Below are 27329 nucleotides of genomic sequence, written 5' to 3'. Positions count from 1 at the left end.
CCAGCAGATCCAGCGTTTCCCAAGCCAGGTTTGGAAACAGGGGGCAGGTTGTGGACCACTCCCGACAGACAGTTTAAGCAGCCGCCCAGTGCATCGCATCTGCCGCCTCCCCTTTATCCTCTCCCTTTCTAACAGGGGCCAGAATATTTCTCTGTTGAGATTTTGCACAGATCCCGAAAGTATTTCTTATTCCGTGGACTGACTGTGAATCATTTTAGGTTGCCTGTCTCTAATTGCCAGAGGGTTTTGAATTAACTCATGCATTGAGGTATTCCGTGGCTTATGATAAAACTACTGAATGGATGATTATCTGCTTTTAACAGCGTTGCATCTAAATTCACTGATTTCAGAGCAATCACGCGCCATCCGTGGGAGTAAACGGGAGCAGAATTTCACCCACTGCTTCAGTAGTGATGGTCTCTTGGGTAACGCTAAATATCAGCCATCATCACTGAAATTGCCCTACGTCATTGCTGTGCCCAGATCTCTCTTCCTCCCTCACCACTTAACCACAAAGCCAGGCAATTTTCTGTTTTAACTGTCATTTTGTTCCTTTTGATTTTCTGCATTTAAGACACACTCTTCAGGTTTCTTCTCCGTCATCTCAACAGCGCTCCTTGTTTAAATCACTTCTCCAAGGACAGCTCAAGCTTTGCCAAAGGGGCTTACCCTGGCCTACCTCTGGCCATCAAAGGTGGCATTAGGCTAATTGCAGTAAGATGAGCTGCCCCTTTAAAGGGAAAAAAAAAAATCCTTTCTGCTCCACAGTTTAAGTCGTTACTGCCAAAAGGAGCTTCCAATCCCCACCTGACCTGCCACAGAGCCTTTCCATGCGGGGTTCAACAGGCACTTTGTGTGTTTATGATTGTGTTACCTCTAGTTAGTCCTTCTGGGATTAGGATAACAATTTTCACAGGATTTTAGAGCAAGATTACCAAGCCTGTCTACTCAGAGCCTTTCACAAAGTGATTATTAAAGACCTGGCGATAACCTCCAGTTTTATATAGGCTCTGAAGATAATCATCTTTGTCAAGAGAAATCAGGTAAGTCGATATTAACTCTTCCAGATCTCGGTGGTTTCACCTATACTTGGAGGAAACCATTTCCACTGTGCTATTAACGCTCAGTGGAAATGTAGCAAAGGAAATGTATTTTTATCTAAATATATATTTATGACTTTTTATTAAATTTTCATACAAATAAATCCGAACTTAAAAAGTAGTTGTAGCGGCTTAATGAAGCATGTGATTATAACACAGGCATATTTTCACGTTAACACGCAATATTTCTTTAGACCTGGTGTATAATGGTGTGCTTAAAATGAGAGATGACCTTTAAATGTTGGAATTGAATGAAGGTATGGAAATTAATACTCGAGGATCTTCCTTTTTTATTTCTTTGTTCTCTTAACTTCTGTTCCGCTCTGCTTAGGGTGAAGACACGGAAAAACTACTTGATATCTGATTGCACTCTGTTTGTACAGGGAAAATTAAAACACTTCAAACTTCATGGTTACCTGCCACATTAAATTGAGTTCAAATGAAGCATAGCTAATAAGCACGTTGGTTTAAGATTACTCTTAATCTAGAATAGCAAAGAGATACTTAATAAGAGGTCTTCACAAGTGTATAAAGGTAATCTGAACTGGATTAAAATCTCCAATTCAGCAGTTCAGGGAACTCTGGATCAACCGTTCTAAGTAAAACGAACTCTAGTAATATCGTTCAGCTTAAAATAAACACGAGAGGAGGATTACCATATCCAGTAGAGGTGAAGGAGCAGAGGTGCAACTAAAGCCTTGACGTGCAGCCTGTATCAGGCAAATGTTTGGAGGGAAAATATTCAATGAGAGTCCGTTTATGGGATGGTTGTGTGACACCTGTGCCTTTAGTGCCTGGAATCTCACTATGCTTTGAAATGGAAATTGTGAGTGATTTTGAGCTGGAGTACGTTGAGGGTTTCGTGTTTACAACATGGACATGTATTTTAGTCACCACAGTAGCGTCACTTATGCTGGCAAACGAAAGAGAGACAGTTACAAATTAATAACCGCTTGTCTCTGATAGATAAAAACTAGATCTCAGATAACCAGAGTCATGCAAACATGACGTGTATTGTAAGAGTTAATATTACTAATATCCGCATTGCCGAGAGATAGAATATTTCAGGCAGCAGCTCTAGGAGTGTCACAGATGGCTTTGAAATTTAATTGGGCAGCATAAATATTCAGAGAGTTAATGCTGGGAAAAGATTTTTGGAAAGCAGCTAAAGCCTAATGCTTCAAATTTAAATCAGTCTCTGCCTATCAAGGGGTAAGGGCAGCTCTTTCTAGAGCTTGGTATTCAGATTTCTCTGCAATTTCTTTTTAAGCATCTTGTACTGGCCAGAGGACGCCACAGTGCCAAATCCGGCGTTCAGGAAGAACAAGCCCTCCCATGAATGGAGGATTTTCCATTCATTTTATACCAACTTTATTTAATATTTCTTTGCTAGAAATAGAAGAGGATTTGGCTTATTATGATCTGTCCTTCCAGGTTATGTTTGCATGATGTCCCGGTCATTAGTTGTTTTACTTGATGGAGTCTGTAGGGTGTAATCACACCTCAGTTAAATGTGGGTGTTATTGCCAGACTGATGCCTGCTCTGAATTCCTGCCGCGAATCAGCGTCGTATGCAGAGAAAATGGTGTGCGTTGGTTAGCGGGGAGGAGCAGCTCGGCGGGGAGGACAGCAGGGAGCTGCAAATTCAGGTGAGCAAGAAAGCGTCTCCCAATGTGCATGGGGTGCTTCCAAGCACAACTGCATATCTCACTCTCTTTCAATTTTGTTTCTGCTTTTAAAGAGTTGTTTTTTTTTTCTTCTCTCTCTCTCTCTTAATGTGCTTTGGTAAGACAGTTCCTTCATGTGTCAATCTTCTCACCTCTTCCTTATCTCTTGGGAACGTGCTCTCTGTAGCCCCTTTCCTAGCCTGCTGTGAGTCCTCTGCCAGATGATTTTCCCCATCCTATCACCATGAACAGCCCTGGGCCAGTTTAAATAAATCAGTAATGAATTTAAATCCCCTATAGGAAATTATCTACAGCCTATCAACCCTTTTATTCATGAACCTTTGTAGAACAGCTGTGCTTGCACATCAGCCTGTGAAATACTCTTACCAAGGATTTCTGTGTCAGTCCAAGCATGATTTGCTGGTGACCCAGGAGAGCCCACGTTCCTCAAAGCCTGTGCTGGAAATCGAGTCTCCCCGCTCTGGCACAAGCACTGACCGCCGATGTGTAGGGGCAGATTGAAAGTGGGGCAGAAGATGTCTTCTCCTCCCACCTCCGAGGTCTGAGTCTCTCGCTCACCATGCAGCCAAAACCCTCAAGAAGGGTAGAGGTTTGGGGTCCTTTGCAGCAGAGACCCTCCAGCCAAGACCAGCCTTATGCCGCAGGGACGGGATGGTGGCAGCATTGCTTTTGGCCACGTTTCATATGGACATCCCCTGGGTCGACAAACACAGAGACTGGCCATGCGGCCTGAGCACACCCTGTGTGCAGGGAACGGGTCATGAGGAACTTGCTCAGGAGGAGGTCTGTGGCCCATAAACTCTGAACCCTCATCATGAAGCACGGTTCAATGTAACATGGGTCTTCCAGAGCCAGGAAGACAGCCACTTCTCGTAGTACAGGGATAAAAATTCATGATGTTCCATTAAGAAAACAGCAAGTCACCCCACTGTTAACCTCAGTCAAACACATACCCCCACAGTTCGCCTTAACATGACACTGAATTGGCTAGGTGCACCAGTCATTATAGCCTTTCTGCTCCAGAACATGGGCAGCTACAAATCTTGCCTTGACATGATTGCCCAGCTCTCCATCCCAGAGCCTGCTCTCCCCAACAGCCCCCTCCCCATGTCTTTTGCAATCCAGTTCTTCAAATTCAGCGCCACTGAGGAGCATCTCTCACTAACTGCTGTCCGTTTCATACAGTCAAACCAAAGAGGGGGAAAACATACATAACATTGAGCAGCATCCATAAGTGGATTAGATTTTATACCTACCTCAGTGCAGATCGCATCACCACTGCTTACACCCCCGAAGGCTTGAGCTACCATGCTGCCGTCTCCCCTAACTATGGAGTCCACAGCTCCATGGAAAAAGCTGTTACAAGTCACAGTAAGATTCATAGCATTTCATACTACCAGATCATGGAAACAGGGATAGCCTTCTCGGGGTTTCAGGCCCTGTGATCCTCATGCTGGCAATACATTCATGCTCTGTAGTCTAGCTGTTGGTCAGAGCCCAAATATTGTTCCAAGATGAGCCAAGCTTAGGATTTTTGATGCTAGGCTGGTCCACAGGAGGCTGGACTCCGTCCATGCATAATTAGTCCAGCTCATAGAAAGGTGAGGGAGTATGAAGTCCAGGGAGTGAGTTTTGGCCATGGCTTTGTCTCTGCCTCAGCCCCGCTCTTCTGTACACGCTGTGCAGAAACTGTGGATGAGCATAGGCTTGGGGCTGAGTAAAAAGGATTAGGCAGGTGGACTGAATAGATAGGGCAAACTACCTAAAAAGCTTCTCCGAGCTTTGTTTGAATTAGCAGAGCTGGCACTTAAGCGCTTTAGAGTCATCAGAGGAGCAAACACAGACATTTCAAACACAGAACTGCTTGGTATTGTTTCACCGTCCCAAGGAAGAGTCTCTTTAGAACTGCTAAGTACAAATTATCCATTTTCAGAATGTGTTAATTCGCTAGTGAATTAAATATGAGAAAGATTTTAAGCATGATGATAATAGTTTGTTAATCAAACAGTATTATCTTCAAGATAATGGTTTGCTGCGTACACGCAAAATTAGCTACTCTGAGGAGATACGAAAAAAAATTTTTGGACTTTTTTTTTGCTAATTTTCATACGCTCCCTCATTTTCTGACAACTACAGAGCGATTTGGAGTGTTCTGATATTACAAAAACAGGGGGAAGATGTAAAGAGGCAAGGACTTTCCTTCCTTTTTTCTAACCACCTCTAATTAAATCTTTGAAACCTGGAAAGCAGCTCATTGTCTGAAAGGCAGAGCACCGTTAATCCCTCCCAAGCAACCAGGTAAGGCAGCACAGGACACAGCTTGGTGACAATAATTAACTACAGAAGAACAAGACTGGGGATGACCGGGCAGCAACGCTTCTGCAGAAAAGGAGCTCAGTTGATACCTGGTCTGAAATTGAACATAAGTAAATTTTATCTTGTTTCAACAGAAAAGGCTTAGGTGCCTGATGTGCCAGTGTCCTTTGGGTACAGGTTATCCTGCCAGAGAAGAGGACTGTGTAGACGACCTTGCCAAGTCCCAGGAAAGCCACAGACACATCGGACTCAAAAATCAAGAGTTACATACTAAACTCATGACACATACACAGAAAACACTGATTGTGTGATTTCTGATTCTTTGCCATTTACACCACCAACCTTTTCTCTGCGTCCCAGAGACCTAACATTTCTCTCACGGTCACATCATTTTGGGACAGGGGTTGGACAAAACTGCACAATACCACAAATTTTAACACCACTAAAACAGTATTTCTTTCTCCTAGAGCAACCCAAACTGCTGGAAGTCAGAGTCCACAATGAAGTTGTTCTGCTGGCATGCGCCAGCAAAGATGAGCCTGGGATTTCTGTGTCTCTTTCTGGTTTGCAACACAGGTAAGGACAATGGTTTGGTGTTCCCCAGGGAATAACCCAAATGTCTCTTTCCCAATTTCTCCCATAGGCCCATTCCCAAATCTGTGTCAGGTTTGGTTTTTTCACCCTGCGTAGGCAAAGCCAATGAGCTGGAGCTCCGGGGCTGGTGGCGTGCACAAGGGCAGACCAGGTGATGGCAAAAGTCTGCTCTTGGCTCCCATGCCATGAATCTGGAGTCAGAAGGGTTTATGTGGAGAGAGAAGGGTTAGAAGAGCTCTTACACCTAGACTGTTGGGACAAATTTAACTCATACTAAGTGAGAATTGTTAATACAGCTGACTAGCACCATACAAGGAGCCACGATTTACAGTTCTTGTACTATGGATTATTCATGGGATATGTCTCCTTATGTAGAAAGAGAGAAGGGAAAAAGGAAATGTATTCGGAATTGTCTTCTGTACAAGGCACAGATTTTTGTATGAATAAGGACAATCACTCAGGTTTCACCAATTTAGATACCAACAGCCAGATCACACAATCATATCTCCTCTTTCTGCTGCTGCTTCCAGTCCTACAGATTTCCTCTTCAAGAAGAGGAAGCTGAACCCAGCTTTTCTACTCCCTGGTGAGAGCTCTGCCCGTTAGGTTATATCACAGAGCAGGGCATCACCACCACTGAAGTGAGCCCTCCTCACCACCAGCTCCCGAGAGAGAACTTCTCTCTGGGTAACTTGGATGGACTGCAAAGCTGAAGATTCAGAGAGGCATGAGAGTTTAGCATTTGCTAGTGCTATCTCATTTGGGCAACGACGGGCAATGAAACTGGTGAAGGGTCTAGAGAACAAGTCCCGTGAGGAGCAGCTGAGAGAACTGAGGTTGTTTAGCCTGGAGAAAAGGAGGCTGAGGGGAGACCTTATCGCTCTCTACAACTACCTGCAAGGAGGGTGTAATGAGGTGGGGGTGGGTCTCTTCTCCCAAGTAACAACTGACAGGACGGGAGGAAGTGGCCTCAAGTTGAGCCAGGGGAGGTTTAGGTTAGGTAACAGGAAAAATCTCTTCAACGAAAAGGTCATCAAGCATTGGAACAGGTTGCCCAGGGTTGAGTCACCATCCCTGGACGTATTTAAAAGATGGGTAGATGTGGTGCTGAGGGACATGGTTTAGTGGTGGACTTGGCAGTGTTAGGTTATCAGGTGGACTCGATGATCTTAAAGGTCTTTTCTAACCTTAATGATTGCCTTAATGACGCTATGTTTCTATGAGAGCCTTCTGGATTAGTCTTTGGAGTTACTCAGCTCTTCACTGATTGAATAGGGAGCCTAAGCACCAAACTCCTGCACTTCAACTTGTCCTGTGATGTCCTTTAGGACTTCCTTATTTTTAGACACCTGATCAGTTGTGGATACTTGGTGGCCTGCTTTGCAGTGCTGATACCCATCGGTTCTGAGCTAAAATGCATGAGAGCAGCAAAGTAACCCAGGCAGGGACCTCAACAGAGGGTTGCTCAGTAGCTCAACTGTTTCTCAGTCTCTTTCTTCACTTCACAGCTTCATGCATAAGAAGAGAAAATAAGAAAGAGAAGCAAGTGGCAGTGCTGGCTACCGCAGGTAACAAGGAGCACGTCAGGACACCCTGTATGGGGGTGCTAATGGGAGTGGGAGGAATTGTGTTGGACACAGAGGTGGTGAGAGATGGACCCTACTCCTGCAGAGTCTTTGAGCCCCAATCCACCGCTGCTGCAAGGGCTCCTCACCCAGCCCAGGGCTTTCCCAGGTTCCCGGCGAGTATTTAACCTCCCTCCTTCCAGGACTGTAAAATGTTGTTTTCTCTTTATCCTTTCTCTTCTTCTCAGCTCTCCATTCCTTTTTGGTTTTCCCTTTCCCTTCTTCTATGCTGTGGGCAAGCCCTGCTTCCAGCCTTGGGGTGCAGCTTTGTTTTGAACTGGTTAAAAATAATACTGATGTCACTGGAAAATTGCGTTTCTCCCCAAATTCGATTTTGTTCTCATCTCGGCTTTCTGCGCTTCTTTTTCCATCCTGCTCTGTTTTGTCTCTCCCTGTCATGCACATGCAGACCTTCCTCCTGGCGCACGCACACAGATCCCTGCTCTGCTTCTGCATGGCTTTGTGGGAGGGAAGCAAAAGAACATCTTCGGAAATTTTGCCTTGGGAAAAACAAATAAGCAACATCAACAGAAAGAAAGCACGCTAAAATAAAAAATGTGATTCAGCTACAGTCAATTTATTCTGTCGTAGCAGTATAGTCATCAAGGTAGCTGAAAAAAAAATAAAAATAAAAAATTCGCATTTTCATCCCAGTTCTAGGTAGCACTGGGGAAGGGGGAACATTTCCTGGGTACGTTCTCCTCTGCTTTTCATCTGCCAAGAGAGATCTGCTGCAATTTTGGCAGTGAATAGCCATTGCCCGGCAGGAGGGGGCACCAAAACGCTGGGACTGGCTTCTGCTCGCTGGCAGCCTGCTCGAGGGCACGCTCAAGGGAAGAGGTGACAGGCCCCACCTAAATTTTGGCCTACCCTTGCACTGCCCACTTTATCTTATTGTTTTCCAGACTCCTCTCTGCTCTCCTGGCATCTTTATTTTTTTGCCACAAGTTTTTCGGTGCACCCCAATACACAACCTGCTCATTTTGGTTTTCCCATTCTGGAAGATTTTTGCCCTCTGTAAGCAGGGGATTAACGGCCATTTCTTTGCGCCCTCGTGCCTCCAGCTGCTCAGAGCCCCCTTCTCCAGTCCCTGAAGGGGGCCTATAAGAAAGCTGTGGAGGGGATGTTTGCAAGGGCATGTAGCGATAGGACGAAGGGAAATGGTTTTAAACTAGAGCAGGACAGGTTTAGATTAGACATTAGGAAGAAGTTCTTTACGACGAGGCTGGTGAGACACTGGCCCAGGTTGCCCAGAGAAGTCGTGGAGGCCCCATCCCTGGAGACATTCAAGGCCAGGCTTGATGAGGCTCTGAGCAACCTGATCTAGTTGAAGATGTCCCTGCTTACTGCAGGGGGGTTGGACTAGATGACCTTTAAAGGTCCCTTCCAACCCGACACATTCTATGATTCTATGATTCTTTTTCAGAGCTGCCTGCGAAGTCCGTGGACCTGGCTGCCATCAACCTGACCGAGCTGGTGAACGGGATGCTGAACACGGCGCTCAGAGGTAATGTGACGAGGCCGGGCAGGTCGTGCAGGCTGTCAGCCCGGCAGTGAATGAGATAAAGGGCTAAGGGTGTTAGCAGGGGAAGCCATAAACGCATGCCGTCTGCCTCCAGAATTGATCCTAGGAGCACATTACCCTGGCGCGTTTATAATGCAGACAGATCTCTGCCCCAAAGAATCTAGCAATTACTGTGTGTTTATATACGGACACAATATAATTACTTATGGGATGCCTTTAGAAAGCACTTCATAATCCAGTTTAGGTTTGCATTAAAAAAAAAAAAAAAAAAAGAAAGAAATAATATAAATTATCCTTCCCTCAATGGAAATAAGAAAGAATTGAGTCTCAGGCAGCTGCATAGTACCAGCACCTCAGGAGTCTTTTAGAAATTAAATGAGCAGAGTCAAAACATGCTGTTCTCATAATTTGTTCCAACCGCTAATAGCATAGGCATGTGTTTCTGCAGGTACCAAAAAACTCTTCTCTTTGCTGAGCATCACGTCTTACAGCTCATTTGCCTTCCACAAAGTGTCAGTCACCATTTATAACAGTGAGTGCCTCCGCACTTTGCTCCACGCAGGAGCATTTTCTCTCACACAGCCCGTGCAAATACTGATTTTTTTCTGCCTCTCCCGACAGTTTCTAACATGAAAAATGTTGACCCTGGCAAGTTCCCTATGCATTACTGCTACTGTTTGAACAACGCGACAAATGACTTGACGGGTGGGTACACAAGAGGGGTTGGAAATTGCATTTGCTTAAGATGAATTATTTCCTTTGGAGCTGGAAGCTGTAGCCTGAATTCTGCAGACTTCATCCTCGTGAGCAGTATCGCCATACTGAGGTCAACAGCCATTACACACGAGTGGCTGCTCCGAACCTGGGGGCAGACTCGATGGACTCATTCTCACTTGGCTGCACCCAGCCAGCCAGTCTGGGATGGAGCCATCAGTCAAGTGACCAGCATGGTTTACCCAGAGGAAAGACCCCCACCTTTCCTCCTCAGAACGCAAATAGCAGTGCAGGAGAGACAACCCAGCAATGTGTGATAGCCACCTTAGCCACTTTTGCTCTCCTGAGATAACCCACAGGAGATGAACAAGGGCTTCTCCACACCAACAGAGTCCAATAACTTCAATGCGCCCAACGGGAGTGAAAAGCAAGAATTAACGTCATCCTAGAGCTGTTTAATAGCGTTTAATGGCATTTAAAATGCTGTTGGGCCAATCCTTCACCTATAACCCCCATTCACACCTCTGATCTCACCTCTGATCTCACAGTATTTAACAGTCCTGGATGGGTCTGAGAACTCTAATTCTATCGCTGGTTAACGGCTGGTAAGAGTAGCTCAGCAGCTACTGGAACCCATAACCTCTAGGATACATGTGATGAGCACACATATGAGCTACAATGGCTTTCCTGTCTTTTTCTGGACCCAAACATTTCACAAGCCTTATTGCATAATGACCCAGTCTGCCTTGGAGGATAATGTAGAAAATTTAATCTTTCTGCCTCAAATCCAGAACATTTTGGTGATTAAAGCATTTTCCCAAGCAGCAAAATTGAGGGCTCATGTCTGTCACTCCCTGAGTGAGAACACTGACTCGTTACTGCTAGACCCTGTTATGAAAAAGTTGTACCAGCACCACCAACCATTTTTTAAGCTGACAACATCATTGGTATGTCTGAAGTAGACCTCAAAGGAGACCATTAGATGCCTCCTGGGAGTTCCTACATGGTAGACAGGCAGTTAGTACAGGCAAAGGCTACAGGCTTTAGTTCCCCTTCTACATATAAGCAGACTAAGTAGAGAGTTACTTTAAATTGTTCTCTTGAACAGATAAATTCCATTTAAGTTTACTTTTAGGCACATTGGTGCTATTTTGGATATAATCTTTGAAATATACTTCTGCAGAGTATTCCAGTGGCTTCCTAAATCCAATCCCATTCAGCAGAAACATTTTGAACTTTAAAATATTTTCAAAATTTTCACATACAAACATATGTCCAAAGTATGATCACTTGAAGAAGTGATTTTTTGACTTAGCATAAACGATAGGATATGTGTTTTCAATCGTAAACTTTCTCTATCTTGTTGTCCAGATTTTACAGCTTTACTTGTTGATATCATTGGAAACTCCACCAGTTATCTCACAGAAATTTTCAAATCCACTTCTATTCTCTCAGGTTTGCATTTCCTTTTAACATTTATCATTGTTTTATTTGTCTGATTTATTCCTGGCATGGAAACAAGCATAGAAATGTGTATAGGAGCCTCTCGCCCTTAGCAGCATTTTTCTCGCAAAAGATGGACTGCGGTTGTAAACAAAGTCTCCTTAAAGGAACAAGATAAGTATGTAATGTACATATTTAAAATACAGACATACATGTTTCTATGATCACCTATGTTTTGTTTGAAAGTTTGGTGAACTATTATTAAACACTGGTGTTTTGGGGAATTATGGTTCTCAAAGAATAATTATGGTCTATATTATCTGAAGAATTCTTTTTCCATGTAAAAATGGCTGGAATTGAGAATTTTAATTCGATACAAACATTTCCCCTGGAAATACTGGCATTTGGGTTTGGTGCTAGTTCGAGGTTTTTGTTAAAAATCATATCAGAAGGAAAATATTTGGCCAGTTGTAGTAGCCACATACCACTTTGTGCTTGTGGTTTCAACTGTTTAAGGTTATCTCACATAATGAAAACTGGTAACAATGATCTGTTTTACATTTTTTTTACTTCTAGTGCGTCAGAGCAATGATTCAGATTGTATCTACATTTGCATGATGACAGGGCAGACAGGTAAATGGTCAAACCATTCCATCCCAAAATATTGTCCTATTTATTCTCAGTGATGACTTACACAAGAAACAAGCCTTTCTTGATATTTGTAAGCATTGCTGTTTGCAGGGAGAAATCTGTCTGACTTTTGGGAAATGCTGGAGAAGTCTCCTGTTATTAATTACACATTTTCCAGTAACACATCTTCTGACCTGGGTAAGTACATCCTGGGGAATAAAAGGAAACAATAACAATAACGAAAACCACGTCCAGGTAGCACTTGCAATGAATACTCCATCTTCATCATGTAAAAAAAATATTTAGTATTATTTCATATATGTTATTATTACTTGTATATATCATACATGAGTATATATTTTATTATTATTAAATATTTTTATATTCTTATAAGTGTAATAAAATAGTTATCTTATAATTATAAGTAAAATTTACAAACTCTTAAATTAATAGCTACAAAGTCTTCTAATGGAGGAACGAACAAATCCTCCTGGGATGAGAGCTTCCGCAGGATTCAGCACTGGAGTGGGGAGGCTTCCTGATGCTTTTAATGTAATCGGGTACCTGCCTTAGCTCTCCGCACAAATTGTCTCCTGCCTTTACATGTGTTACCTTCAGAAAGGAGTTGAATATATTCAGCCGGTGTGCTGCATGGCTCCTCCATCCAAAACTGCTTTGCCAGGTTGAGCTGCACTTCAGACACTCACCTCTCACTGCTGCCCGTGGCTATTTCTCATTTTCAATGCTGGATTACAGAAGGCAGACAGTGGAATCAGTGGCAAGTTCACTTGTGCTGAAAGCTGTAGGATGCTTCAGTCCTTTTTAAAAAATAGTAATCAAAGACACTTTGCCAAAAATGACATTTGTTTACAAACAGATGTTTCTTTTATACCAGAGCCTGACTTATTTCCCTTTTATCACACAATATGCGATGGATGGTGAGCATACTAACCCTATCTTCTCATACCTCAAAGATCTAGATTCAGTTTTTTCAAGTTTCATGAAAGTACAGGAAGACCCAAACAAAACAGTGGAACCATCAGCAGAACATGTGTGGACATTTAAAAGTGAGCAAGTATTGTCAGATCTAATTTTTATTCTTCTTGACTAGCGCCTTAACAAGTGATCATGTATGTTTGCTGCACAGCACTATGATGTACTACCATTACAGAGTCAGATAGAATTTTGGCCTGAACAGTAGAAGTTCAGGTCGGTAATGCGCTGAATAGCTGGGAGATAGAAAAACTATTGTAAAAAGACCTCCTTTTTTTGGCCATTTTATTAGAAAAAAAGTTTTCTAACAAGGCAGAAAAGTAAAAAAAAAAAAAAGAAACGAAAAATATCGTTGTTTTTAAACCAAGAAAAAGATAGTCCAAACTGTTTCCTCTCCTTTCTTATTGTAATTTTTTTTTCATTTTTTTTCTCTTTGGCTTTAAATGACATTCAGTTGTGAGTACCTGAACATTTCATAAGCTCAGAGCATTTAGCTTTGCCACAAGGCTACAAGATGGAAAAGTGCTGGTCTGCCTCATTTTGAAAGCAGAAAAGCAGATCTTCACGCCTGCTTCCACATAGTAGGAGCAAAGAGAATTTCAGAATTTTACTTCATACCTCCCCGTCATTGCAGATGCATCTGTCTACAACGGAATTTCTACATTTTCCCTAGTCACCCTGCTGTCTTTTTATAAACCCTTTTGTTTTGCTCAACTGCATACCAAGCCTCGTTATCTCTTCTAGCCCCGAGTGTCACTCCTGCCACAAAATGTCATCAGTTCCCAAATTCCAGTATCTGCCCTCCAGTACCTGCCTGCTCCCCTTCACATAGACAGGAGCTTTCATCTCTTTCCTCTGTAGTGAAGCAGCTCAGGAAAGAAAAAATAATTTATCTGAAGAAAAAACCCAACACTTCGAAGGAAAATTTTGGTTTCTTTTTTTTTTTTTTAAATAAAAACTCGCATGTTAAAATGTTCTCAGTTAAAATTTCAAACATTATTGGCACTCTTCATGTTTTCATACTGAACATGAATTGGAGAGGTGGCCGCTCACCTGCCAGGGGAAGCGCTCAAGGAGTAGGTGGGATTTTCTGGGTGTATTTTAGATACTGTGTTCCCCCAGTGTGTTACGCTCGGTCCTGTCGTGAGGCACCAGCACCCACAGGGTGTTGCTGGTGCCCTCCGTCTCTCCCGCTTCTCCAGCTACCAGGATCCCTTTTGCTCTGAAAGGGGAGGAAAACCCCACCACAAGGTTCCCACCATGGCCAAAGACAGCTGGACTGAAAGGACTGGGGTTTCCATCACCGCACGTCGACGATTCCAGACCACGAGGTACAGCCGGACCCCCTCCGACGGCTGGGGGGAGCGTGACCCCATCACCAGCCCTGCAGCCCAGTGAGTACAGAAAGGACGACTGACACCCACTTTACCCCACTAGCGGCGGGGTTTTGCCCAAAGCTAGAATCCTATCTCTGAGGTTGATGTTGAGGGACCCTTCAGGGAGATCCATGCTGGGTCATTAGTGAGTAGATTTTTTTATTGTAGAAGTGCTAAAATGAGTTATGGGTCCATCTGTAGTTCCCTTTGGGGAAAAACTAAGCCTTGCTCCTCACGGACACCTCTGCCACCCAGGTTTTCAGTCACATTTTGCTCCACATAGGGCGAGCAGACTTGTGAAGAAGCAATATAGAGCTGCTTCTCTTGGTCTCCACTAAACATATGTTTTTTACATCCTACCTTTCCCTAATCCAGGGACTTTTCAACATCTAACAAAGTAAAGCTTTTGTCCTTCCTTTTTCATCTTGACATTTTTATATGCCACTGGAAGTACCGGGTGAGGGACCCTGGCTGTTGAGCTGTCTCATATAGAGCAGTTCTCGGTAGACAAATAAATAACAAATATCCTGAATGACACAAAGCATGTGCCTTTCTGTTCCCACAGCTGACGTGTATGCATTTTGGATGCAGACGATGTCTCCTCAAGAAACCAGCAAAGCGATGCAAACAGAGCCAGGTGAGATTGATCTGGGATAATAACAAAGTGTGTCAGTTGGCACATTTATGAAATAAAAAGTAATATATATAGAAATAGGTGACTGTGCATGTATTTATACATCAATGTCTATGTAAGCGTTTATTAGTGGTCTGTGACTTCAGCTTTTTTTTCTGGTTTTCTTTCTATCAGCCCTCCTTTATTTTTTTTTTCCTGTTAAGATGTCAAGGCAACTTATATTTTTTTCCTGCCTTCAGATTTGCCTCCCCCAGTTCTGCCTACGCCACCCTACAGGCCTGGTGTGACACTGAAACTTTACTCAGCTACCAGTAAGTAGCTGCACCTCGTGCAGCAAAAATAGTAGTATGTTTGAAAGTGTATCAATTTGCAAATTCTCCCATGCAGAAACAACACACGTATTTAATTTACGTGATATCTTATGTATGTAAAACACCCCAAATGTAAAACAGACTGCTTCCATATTTGTTTGTGAATCATACACAATCATACATTCAAAATATAAATTGTACTGTTGTGATAAAATTAACATATGTACTCTGTGGGTCAATTGTAACATGGATTAGCTATTGGAGAATCTTAAAATTCATTTATTCAAAAAAAAAAAAAAAGAATTATGCTTTAAATCTCCCTATTGGTACAAATAAAATGCCATGTGAATCCATACGATGTGAAAATCCCAGAATTGCCCTGAATTTACAATACTGCAAACTTCTTCAGCTAAAGAAGGATCATTATTGACTAGATTTTCAGGAAAGCTCAGCTCTTCCTTTGAAGCACCAAAACAGTTAGAATTTAAGAACTCAGCATGGTAAATATATGATGATGTGCCACTTCACTTATAAATACTATATACTCATGTTGTCAATAAAACTATATTTACATATAAGTATTTAGTAAGAGGTTATATGTTAGCATTTTTTGTATCTTTTGCTCATTCTGATCAGGTTTTTTCATAGTTCCCAGTCCTGTTGTGGTTGGCCGAGTTTATCAACAAATGTTGGGTTTCTTGCCTTCTTTTTTTTCCTTTTTTTTTTTTTTTTTAGATTTGTTTTTATTCATACTATTAGGAAAAAAAAGGATTCGAGACCTTGCGACTCAGTGGGGCATCATTTTTCAGAAGTAAATAATGTTATCAGAGTTAAAAATACTGACTATGAAAAACAAAGCTTGATGACAGCATCAAGTGACCGTACAAACACGAGTCCTGCAGAAAGGCAGTGTCAGGGAAGAGGGGGAGGAAGATATTGCCTGGGAGGCCTGAGAACACTGCAGTAGAAAAACTATCTACTGAGACATGTTTCCAAGGAGAAGACTCACTGGTGCTGAGTCAAGGAGCAGTTCTGGACGTGAGAGGCTTTTTGAACCATGGAGATAGGAAGCCAAATATCCTTTTTGGATCTTTCTCTCCTTTTACTTCTGTTTAAAGAGCTCAAAATAAAAGAGTCCTCATCTTACCACCCATGACATACATTGGTTGCATGAAGAAAACGAGCCAATGTCATACCACGTGAATATAGTTTGACTTCTTGACACTGGTGTCAAGGTCACTTGACAGTGACAGTTACTTGACACTGGTGGTGTGAAGAGAAGAATTTAAGATGAACTAGATCTCCTCATATTCATTGGGAACAGAGGAATATGCCATGGTAACTCTCAGACATCAAAAATTCTGCGCAAAACCAAAGTTCTCTGCATGTCTTGTTTGACTTGAGGATTAAATAACAGCCAGCCAACTGGAAGTTGCTGGAGTGTATGGCTGGATTTGTGGTGTGCTCAGTCCAGAGCTTGTTCATGTGCCAGTTGTTGTCTGGTGGGCAACACTGTAGACCCTGGAGAACCTAGGACTGGGAACCAGCCCATTTTGAAAAGGCTGGGAAGCATGGATTCCAATGAGATCAGGGAATGAAGAGTCAATAAATGCCTCTCTATCAGAAACCACGATGACAGAGGCTGTCTACCTGCATGTATCAGTCCTGCATTTGGCGAAATTAATCAAACAGTGGGATCACAAAGCAATGAAGGACACCCACAATACTCTGAAGACTGAGACGTTATTCCAAGAAGTCATTTCTTAAATTAGAAAAGTGGATGCCAATTGATAAAAATTGATAAAAAGTGCATGCAGGGAGGGATATTGTATTTTTATTCACAGTGGCCATAAAATTGCTTTTCACTGGCACCAAAATTTAATCTCAGTGTCAGAGAGATGTGATATTGAGTAAATAATGGAAAGGGCTGTTTACTGCAGCAAGAATTGGTCACTGGTCTGCCTGTGACAGTAACGTGGTGATTTCAAATAGACAAGAGCAAATTTCTGCACAGGGAGCTGTGGTTCCTGAGTTTTCTGGCCTCTGTTGATTAACTCAGTTTCTTGGGAAATAAAACTCTTGGAAAAGGAAGTTCTGAAATAAATTCCTACTTTTAATTCATTTTCTTTTTAAATTTCAATCCAAATCTATAGGAATTTATGAATTGAATACAAAAAATACATTTCACAGTAGAAATTTATTACAGAATGATATAAAACACTGCTATGAAGCACTGAAAATTTACATTTCAATAATATGATGAGTACACTCTCCAATCCAAATAAAATTAAATGCAACATTAATTGAAAGAGAATTTCAGCATTAAATAAATACAGTATTATGTAAATGCAGCACTAATTTAAAAATAAGTGATTGTCAAAAATGAAAACCAAAGCAATCTGTTTAACTTTCAGCTTTATTTGACTTCTCTTTCCCACATAGATGAATCCAAATTGCAATTGCAGTCATTCAATTTACATTTCGATAAAGATGAATTCCTGCTGACAAAACACGCAGCTTTTGTCAAGCATTTAACACCTGTTGGGCAGGACAGTGAGCGCCTGCTTTGGCAGAGACGTTGAGATTCATTGGAGGGTGGCCTTTAGCGAGTTTTAATTATTCACAACAACTCTAACACCCCTTTTCATGGGCAATTTCCATTAAAACCTCATAGCCTCACGTTCTGCTGTTTGGTTATTAACATGAAGAGTATTTATTAAAGCAAGAAACGATTAATTTTTAATTGCAATTGAGTGGAAAAAAAATCAAGGTGTGTCAAATGCTATTAAGTAGACAAAGCCTAATGACATTTATGCAAAGTTGCTAAAATTACGAGAAATAGGGCTTCCTCTTGCCCATTGCTGAATAATTACATTTGATATTTGTGTAGTGCCTTTGACACACAGTTTTCAGAGGGGCCGGTGAGTTTGGGAGCTGCAAGCGTCTGCCCGTTACTCCTCCATGACATACCTGGGCAAGCGCTGGCAGAAGAGAAATGGTTTCATAGTGATCGCTTTCAGGTTGGCAGAGCCTCTATTTTCCTCCTGCCCGTGAATGCCATTTCATATTAAACTTCTTGTCAGCGCTAGACAACTCAAGCTTATTTCAACAGAACTTCATTAGTCCAAATTTAACCTCCGTAACCTCTCCTATCACATAACATAAGCTGGCCCAAAGCTATAAAGCATGTGAGACGTGAACCTGGAAATGCAATTACATTGCCTAAGGGGATTATACTCTGCAGGTAAGGCAGCTTACCTACGCATGGCCAAAGCCTGCTGCCAGTTACACAAATGAAAACAAAAAAACAGTTGATATCACACTGCAGCCGCCTTCGCTCTGCACGTTCGGGCTCTTCCACCCCAATGGGTGCGCGTGAGGAGGACACCCCACATCATGCAAAATGTGCCCTCTCGCAGCCTGGTCCCTGGTTATCTTTTCAGAACCCCAGCGTGGGATTTGCAGGGTTGTCCCTTATTTCTTTAAGAGGGTTGGTGTAGGGGAGACATCCCTTTGGAAGGATTGCAGCATGCAGGGGCCAACAGGACGTGTGTGCAGGCAGCTCCCCAGGGCCACATGTGATGCCTCGAAGGGCAGGTGGCTTCACTTCACACCGAAAGTGTGCCCTCATGCACACACATCTCCTCTTCTGAGCATGTTTATTAAATATGCAAAAGAGAGGTGGTTACACACCTGTTTTAGCAATGCCCTGGTAGCCTTTTAGCATATTGCAAATATTGCATTTTTTTTTTTTCTAGCAAGTCCTTTGATTCTGACCCATCGTAACACAACAGTTAGCTATGGTGGAAGCTGATGTGTGACAGGTAATGGTTTGGAGAAGAAAAGACTAAGGCAAATGTTGCGTTTTTCTCTTAATATAATGAAAAAAGGCCCTGAAAAATGCTTCAGTTTTGCCCTGCCTTTTCTCAGTTTCCTCCATTTTCACCTTGCCTTCTTTTCTCTAGCAGAAGGAGAGTCTGGAGAGAGGCTGTATTTGACACCGAAAACCCACATTGCGATTCAGGATTTTATTATAAGCCACCATCACCTATTCTGTAATGTTGCTTTTTCTGCCGTCTGGCACAGCTGCATTTGCTGGCAGGATGAAATGTTTGGTGTGCAAACGTTTGTCTCTTGCTGCTGACTGCAGAAGATTCAGTGAATAGAGTAAACTAGATATTTTCATTTTAACTGGCTCAAGAGAGGGGAAGAGGGAGTCCACACCCAGGTACACCGTTTCCCTGCATTTTTCTTAAGTTAAAATAATACGGTGGTGGTCACTTGAAAAAAACACTGATTAACCCTCTGGCTGCTGGCAAACAAATATTAGATGGAGCAATTATTCCTACTTTCCTCTCAGTACGGGCAAAAATTGACCTTTTCTTCTCCAGGTACTCGTCAGTTTTCATGAAACCTGTAGGAATGTATTTATCCAGAGGATATTCACCCATCCCTAAAAACTGGGCTGAAATCAGCTGATTATTCAAGTCACTAAAGGCAAGAAGGGGAAAACTGACAGACGGAGAGATGGACAGAGAGAAAGCCATAACCTCTGCATAAATCATGCTTATTTTGTTAATGAGACTAAAAAAAAGTGATGGAGAGAGCAGTGTTTGTTTATTAGCTCAGTCATATTTAATCCAGGGCTCCGATTTAGAGGTTGGGTGTAGGGAAGCATGTGGAACTGGAAGCGAATTTTTCATTAAAGTAGCACATATATAGAGAAAATATCAAAAATATTAAGTGTACAGTGCTGGTTTTTTCTCTTGCTGTTTTGCACTGTGGAAAACTGATGCGTCAGTGGCAACTGAACCTCCACCTAAATAGGTAACAATAAATAAATTACATCTTTAGAGTTGTTCCTTGCATTTGAGATAGATAAAAACAATGTGGTTTTAAGTAACTAACCAGGAACGATAAAAAATAATAAATTCAACAGAATACTTATTTTATTCACTCAAGCCAGGCTGTGTGTTGTTTTCAATTATCTGCCTCACTCAGATTTGATTTTAAGATACCTACGTGAGTTTATTAATCTATGTGTTTCTCAGAGCCTAGATAAGGCACTGCAAGAAATTTAGTGAGACAAGTATTTGAACTGCTTCGGGGCTGTATTTTTTCCTAGGGTGTCCGCAGGCGATCCTCAAAGAGTCCCGTGTGACCTCGCCTCCTGTCACTCTTATAGTGCAGAAGATCAATCCCTGTGTGATGGAGCTGTGTAGGTTTTTTCAGCTGTGCCTCTGCGTTGGTCAGAGAAGATATTCCAGAAAGGAAGCCATGAGGTAAAACCTGGCACTAATTTCTCTCTCTCTCTCCCTGCTTAAACTACTGTATTGGGCTTTTTTCAAATGGCAATTTGCAATCACCAATGCACATTTTTGAGAGTCTGTGGCTGCTCACTGAGACTCAAATGCATCCCTGGTGCACCGATCAATATCTGACCTGGCTTCCACTATTCACACTAAGTGAATAAAGTTCAGTTGATTTTTTCCAAATATTTAATCACATCATTGAGGTCAGAATCTGGCTTTTTATTTCTATATTTAATATTAACAGTATGATGTGCATACAGCTATGCTTATCATAGAATCACAGATTGGTTCAGGTTGGAAGGCACCTTAAAGATCACCTAATTCCAACCCCCTGCCATGGGCAGGGACACCTCCCACTAGACCAGGCTGCTCAAAGCCCCATCCAGCCTGGCCTTGAACACCTCCAGGGATGGGGCAGCCACAACTTCTCTGGGCAACCTGGGCCAGTATCTCACCACCCTCACAATAAAGAATTTCTTCCTGATATCTAACTTAAATCTACCCTCTTTCAGTTTGAAGCCATTATGAAAGATAGCAAGCTACTATTCTCCTCACTTTAACTGCATCTCTAGGTACTGTGTTGAATACTATTCCTGGTTCTTGAAAAATGCAAGTTATGTCTGTGAAAGGGTCAAAAGACTTGCTTACTCCCACAGTAAGTATATTTTCTCCTTATATCTCTACATGCCTTATTATGAAGGTATAATAAAAAGTTTTAGGTATCTGCAGAGTATTTGCTGTCTTCCATCACATAGCTGTTTTATCTTATAATTATTTTTAAAGGATTAGGAAAAAAAAGGATTATTTAACCTTCATGTATGCTTTTAATATTTTCCTCATGAAACCTCTTCTGACAGCAGTTTTCTTGTGTTCTTCCAGCATTGAAACAAAAATGCCTTAAAAACATCTGTACATTGGTCTAGAGCACTGAGGAATTTTACTGCAAATTGGAAGATTGGTGGCAGTTTTAGTTGTCTCTCTCATTTCCCAGTGTAAAAATCAGGATGTAACAGGTTATTTGCAAATATTTGTAACAAGACAAGCTATTAACCAGATGCTAACCTAGAAGCGTGTCTTCCTCCGAGGCATTGTAAAAATAATGTGTAAAAACTGATGTGTTTTATACAAATGATGTAACTGATGTAACTGCAATAAAAGCATTGAAAGACTTTTAAAAATTGTATTTTATAAGGATATTTACATGGTTGGCTAGTGAATGCAAATAGTTTATTCTAGTTTTATTTATAATTCAGATAACGCAATCAAAATGAACAAATACAAAATAATTTAAAAGCAACCTGAAATACTGAAAAAAAGAAGGACTTTTCCTGGTGTTAAACATAAGCAGGTTAGCCATTATTCCAAATCAAGAGTCTCCCATTGCTTCAGGAACTCATCTAGTGCAGAGATCGACCAAGGAAATGTTCACACCTCTCGTACTCTCACTCTGTGATATATTTGTGTGAGCTCACCAAAATTCCTCTCCTTCCTCAGTACCTCTGTTGAACTAAAAGCCAATTTTAAGAGAGGAAAGAATAGCCAAACAAATTGCACGATCCTGTATTTCGCTACACTGCAGCAATATGTCCCTCAGGGGTCTGTATTGGGACCAGTACTGTTCAATATCTTCATCAGTGATATAAACAGTGGGATCAAGTGCACCCTCAGCAAGTTTGCGGGTAACACCAAGTTGAGCAGTGTGGTTGACATGCTGTGGGCAGGGATGCCATCCAGAGGGACCTGGAGAAGCTCCAGAAGTGGGCCCGTGTGAACCTCATGAGGTTCAACAGGGCCAAGTGCAGGGTCCTGCACGTGGGTCAGGGCAACCCCCGGTATCAATACAGGCTGGGGGATGAAGGGATTGAGAGCAGCCCTGCCGAAAAGGACTTGGGGGTACTGGTGGATGAAAAATTAGATATGAACTAGCACAACTAGCCAACCTTTGTTGGGCTACACCGAAAGAAGACTGGCCAGCAGGTCGAGAGAGGTCATTCTCTCCCTCTGGTCTGCTCTCGTGAGACCCCACCTGGTGTACTGTGTCCAGCTTTGGAGTCCTCAGTACAGGAAGGACATGGACCTGTTTGAGTGGGTCCAGAGGAGGCCACAAAAATAATCAGAGGGCTGGAATACCTCTCCTATGAGGACAGGCCAAGAGAGTTGGGGTTGTTCAGCCTGGAGAAGAGAAGGCTCCAGGGAGACCTTATAGCAGCCTTTCAGTGCTTAAAGGGGGGTTATAAGAAAGATGGGGACAGACATTTTGGCAGGGCCTGTTGTGACAGGACAAGGGGTTTAAACTAAAGGAAGGTAGATTTAGACTAGATGGTTTTTACAATGAGGGTGGTGAAACATTGGAAGAGGCTGTCCAGAGGGTTGCTAGGTGCTCCATCCCTGGAAACATTCCAGGTCAGGTTGGATGGGGCTCCGAGCACCCTGATCTAGTTGAAGATGTCCCTGCTTATTGCAGGGGACATTGGACTAGATGGGCTTTAAAGGTCCTTTCCAACCCAGACTGTTCTATGATTCTATGTGATGCTACTATCAACCCAAAGTACATCATCAAGCCATTAATATTTAAAAACAATAAAATATTATTTGCATTACAGATGCTGCATATTGATGTTTCACTGAAGAAACATGTGTTCTAAGTAATATAAAGCCAAAGAGAAAGGTGGCGTAGTACCAATTACAGTTGGTATTGAAAGTTAGGCCAGTGGAAGAAATAGGAATGTCGATACAGTGGATGTATAAATTGGGAATACGTGGAGACGTCTCGCTCTGCAGCACATGTCCTCGTCCAAGGCAGGATCAGTTCTGATGTGACGAGCCGAATGAATTACACCTTTATGCAACTGTTGCTTTTAAATCTCACAAAAACATCTTAAAGCCTGAAGACATGATTTAAAAAAATAAATCTCTATTGTTTCTTACATTTTTACCATTAAGCTTTCTGAGAGCTCAGGAAGAAGGACATTAAAACAAGACTCTAAGAGGAGAAAACAATGATTAAAATCAGTTTGACTTTCTGGAACTTTTTAGTTTTGAATAAAAAGAAAATAGTAAAAGAAGAATATTTTTTTGAAACGGCTTTCCTTTTAAAAGAACTGTTTTATTATTATTTTAGTAAATTTAATCAGCTCTGAGTTGTAGCACTGATCTCCACGCTAAAGGACACTTCTGTGTTTATAAGAAACCGTGCTGTGTTTTTCCTGCAGGAATACAAGCCCTTGGACAGAGTGCTAGCCTCTCTACAGTGTGACAGGGTGTGCCTCAGCCGTGTCTGGGTAGGTCACAGCTGTCCCCACTCTGAGGGCTTGGAAAGGGTTGAGAACTACTGCCCAAGGGTGTTCATGGGGTGAGAATTAGTATCACGTAGTTATGGGTGTTTGTGAAAGGAGCTGAGAAAAGATTAATGGTACCTGTCCTGAATTACAACCTTCTTGTCACGGTTGTTTATGACTTACTGTTTGGCTTTCCCAGGAGAATAATGAAAATTAATGAGAAAAACTGTGAAATAAGAGAAGAAATGAAAAAGCAAGGTTCCATGAAAAAAGTGAGCACATTGGCTGCCCTCAAAAAAAGAAAACTTTTTTACATATTCCAGGGTTTTCAGTCCTGCAAAGCCTCTGTGCACGTTTGGCAGAAGTACAGACATGATGGTGGCATATGGGCATATCAATATCTCAGAGGACTCATTGTTCATTATTATGTCCGGCCAAGCCCACTCTGATTTGTCAGGCTGAAGATGTTCGTCAAGACAGTAGATTGCACTTTGGGCAACCCCTGCAAACTCTAACAGGAAGCACCAAAACTCATATGAAAATGAATTTTCATATCCTTAAGGCATAATTTCTGCCACATTTCACTCTTCTGTAACATTGCTTGATAGGATCATATGTCTGGATCTTATGACTGGACCCTGACCTTTTCCTGGTAACGTCAGTACTGAAGCAATATAGAATCAGAGAATCACAAAATGGTTGAGGCTAGAAGGGACATCAGGAGGTCCTCTGGTCAGGAGGTCATCTGGTCCACCCTTCCTGCCCAAGCAGGGCCACCTACAGCCAGTTACCCAGGACCATGTCCAGATGGCTTTGGAATATCTCCAAAGGAGGAGAGCAGGAGGGAGACTCAGAACCTCTCTGGGTAACCTGTGCCAGTGCTTGATCTCCCTTACAGTAAAAGAAGTGTTTCCAGATGTTCTGAGGGAACCTCCTGTGTTTCAGTTTGTACCCACTACCTCTGGTCCTGTCATTGAGCACCACTGAAAAGAGCCTGGCTCTGCCCTCTTTGCACCCTCCCTTCAGGTATTTAGAGGCATTGATGAGACCCCCCCCCGAGCCTTCTCTAGGTTGAAGAGTCTCTGTTTTCTCAGGGCCTCCTCATATGAGAGATGCTCCAGTCTTTTAATCATTTTTGTGACCCTTTGGACTGTCTGAAGTTTGTCTGTGTCTGTCTCATATCGAGGAGCCCAAAACTGGATGCAGTGCTCCAGGTGTGGCCTCATCAGTGCTGACTAGAGGGGAAGGATCCGCTCCCTCGATCTGCTGGTAATATTTTGCTTAATGCAGCCGAGGATATCCTTAGCCTTCTTTGCTGCAAGGGCACCCTGCTTACTCAAGTTCAACTTGGTGCCCACCAGGACCCAAGTCCTTTTCTGCCAGGCTGCTTTCCAGCTGGGTGGCCCCCAGCCTGTTGTGGTGCATGGGGCTGTGCCTCCCCAGGTGCAGGACTCTGCACTTTGTTGAACTTCATGAAGTTCCTGTTGGCCCATTTCTCCAGCCCATCAACGTCCCTCTGGATGGCAGCATGACCCTCTGGTGTACCAGCTGCTCCTCCCAGTTTGGTGCTATCTGCAAATTTGCTGACGGCACACCGTCCAAGCATCCAGATCATTAATGAAGATGTAAGTAAGACTGGACCCAGTATAGATTGCTGGCATACACCACCACACACTGGCCTCCAACTGGACTTTGCGCTGCTGACCACCACCCTCTGGGCCCTGCCATTCAGATAGTTTTCAACCCACCTCACTGGGCTCATCTATTCCATATATCAACAACTTCTCCATGAGGATCTTATGGGACACTGTGTCAAAGGCCTTTCTGAAGACAATATAGTTCACAGGGCCCTGGAGGAGCCAAGCCTGTTGTTCACATAAGTATTTTTACAGTTCCCAATTTGTCAGACTTCTCACTTCTCCGTGATAAAATTCAGTGGAGAGTTTGCCTTTGTCAATGGCATCTTTGAAGGGTAGATGCGTCTGAACCCTGGCAAAAAGCACACCTTCCCAAAGGTCTCCTCCCCTCCCATGAGGAGAACCCTTCCCAAAGTTCATGGACTCAACCTTCCCCTCGATTTCACTCAGCTTTGGATCAGAGCCACCGTGGACAGACGAGAGCGGGCTTCTCAACCCTGAGGAATGCTAGCGTTTAAAGATGTATAAATTTTCAGTCATCTTTCGTCACTGAACACTACCCCTTGCTAAGCTATTAAAGCCATATTCACATGCCCCAGAGATTTTGTGAGTGATAAATAACAATGAGATGATTGTTATTTAATTACAGCCAAGAGTATTAGGGAAAGTTACTATACTGTGAATGCACCTGCAGAACAGAATTCTCGGTATAGATCCTTTACATGGCTGGAGCTATATTACTGAGATACACTGTAGGCATAATGACCCTCAGGAATCTCATGGAAGAATTAATTAATAAATGTTGAAGTGGGTTTGATAAAGGAAGTGATCACATGGGTGAGGTATTTATCCAAGTGGGTATAAATAATTTAGTACTGACTTTGTTGAAATCCATTTGTCCTCCATCCAACTGCTTTCGAATAACATCCCTCAAGGTAAGCCTTTCTAGATGTACTCTATAATACAGGAATCAGGAAGGAAACAATGTAGAATAAACTATCTGTGACTGTGGAATTGTAGAATAAAGTGTAGGTAAGAGATTTGGGGTAGTAGATTAGATTAGAAATATTTAGAGCTATTTAGATTTATAAACTCACTTCCTGATGAAACATTAAGAGATTTTTTAATAGAAATGAATGCAATATTTGACCTTAGGGTGGCAGATAACAGTACATACATATTTGAAAACTGATAAATGAATGCTCATTTATTTGGCTGTAAAAAAACTCGGTGCCTGATTTACTTAGAAAATAATTCTAAATTTAGGGTAAACTGAGTGTAGTTCAAAACCAATCTATTATCTGTCATTTAATGAATACTAGTGCAAGGCTTTTAGCTTCAGAAGAATTCTTTATGCACATTTCTGTAAGGACAAACACACCCAGAACTTGAAGCTCTTCAGACAACATAGGGTTTATCATTAGAAAATATATGATACATTAGATCATCTCAACACAGATAGTAATGTTTGACTACAAAATAGGAAATATTTTTGTGATGTGAAGCAAACTAATATAATGGATTGCAGATTAACTGGGTTCAATAGACATAATCTCAGAATGTCTCTTCATTTACACACTGTTTCTCAATAACTGAATTTAAACATGATGTGAAGAATTGTTTAAACATCCTGTAAGTAAGATGTGAAAACATCAAGATGTGAAAACATCGCAAACCAAAAGAAACTTCAAGTACACAATTTTATTGCTAAATGGACTTTCCCTGTCTATGGGACAGGGAACGTTGGCAGAGCCTCTTGACTCACCTAAAGCAATACTAAAATAAACAATTTTTAGTCAGGTTTATAGAGGACATTGGTAAAAATCTGAAGGATACATAAGGCTCATCATTGCTGTAATATGTACTTTTACTATGATAAGTGTGAAAACTGAATTACATCAAGCAGAAATAGGGCCAGGTTACAAAAGAATGCTTTTCTAAGCCGATGTCTTCCCACTCCCAGATTCCAGAGTTAACATTCTGCCTAATATTTTACTTAACTCACCAGGCACACCAGTCTGCTGCATGACTTTTTCTTGTCTTTGGATTAAACAAAAAATGATTGTAATTCTGCTGGTGTCTATGTCAATGGTGTCGTACAGTGGTAAGTGGCAATGTATTTTTATGATTGATATTTATGCCTAAATACTATT

General features: G+C 42.1%; 1 protein-coding gene across 1 annotated transcript in view; it reads left to right on the top strand.

Moving 5' to 3' along the window:
* The first annotated feature begins 895 nt into the window (after nucleotides 1-895).
* LOC134510882 (uncharacterized) overlaps nucleotides 896-27329 on the top strand; it is a 47662-nt gene continuing 21228 nt past the window's right edge. The window contains exons 1-17 of the mRNA XM_063324094.1: nucleotides 896-1043; nucleotides 2631-2749; nucleotides 5572-5680; nucleotides 7207-7266; nucleotides 8750-8830; nucleotides 9297-9380; nucleotides 9470-9553; nucleotides 10934-11017; nucleotides 11582-11638; nucleotides 11747-11833; nucleotides 12610-12702; nucleotides 13831-14022; nucleotides 14570-14641; nucleotides 14878-14949; nucleotides 20075-20231; nucleotides 20834-20916; nucleotides 27185-27280. Of these exons, the coding sequence (XP_063180164.1) occupies nucleotides 2672-2749; nucleotides 5572-5680; nucleotides 7207-7266; nucleotides 8750-8830; nucleotides 9297-9380; nucleotides 9470-9553; nucleotides 10934-11017; nucleotides 11582-11638; nucleotides 11747-11833; nucleotides 12610-12702; nucleotides 13831-14022; nucleotides 14570-14641; nucleotides 14878-14949; nucleotides 20075-20231; nucleotides 20834-20916; nucleotides 27185-27280 (1489 nt within the window). The 5' untranslated portion in view covers nucleotides 896-1043; nucleotides 2631-2671. The remainder of the gene's footprint in view (nucleotides 1044-2630; nucleotides 2750-5571; nucleotides 5681-7206; nucleotides 7267-8749; nucleotides 8831-9296; nucleotides 9381-9469; nucleotides 9554-10933; nucleotides 11018-11581; nucleotides 11639-11746; nucleotides 11834-12609; nucleotides 12703-13830; nucleotides 14023-14569; nucleotides 14642-14877; nucleotides 14950-20074; nucleotides 20232-20833; nucleotides 20917-27184; nucleotides 27281-27329) is intronic.

Source organism: Chroicocephalus ridibundus, chromosome 2 (assembly GCF_963924245.1).
Source record: "Chroicocephalus ridibundus chromosome 2, bChrRid1.1, whole genome shotgun sequence".
Taxonomy (NCBI): Eukaryota; Metazoa; Chordata; class Aves; order Charadriiformes; family Laridae; genus Chroicocephalus; species Chroicocephalus ridibundus.
This window is presented reverse-complemented; position numbering and strand designations above follow the sequence as displayed.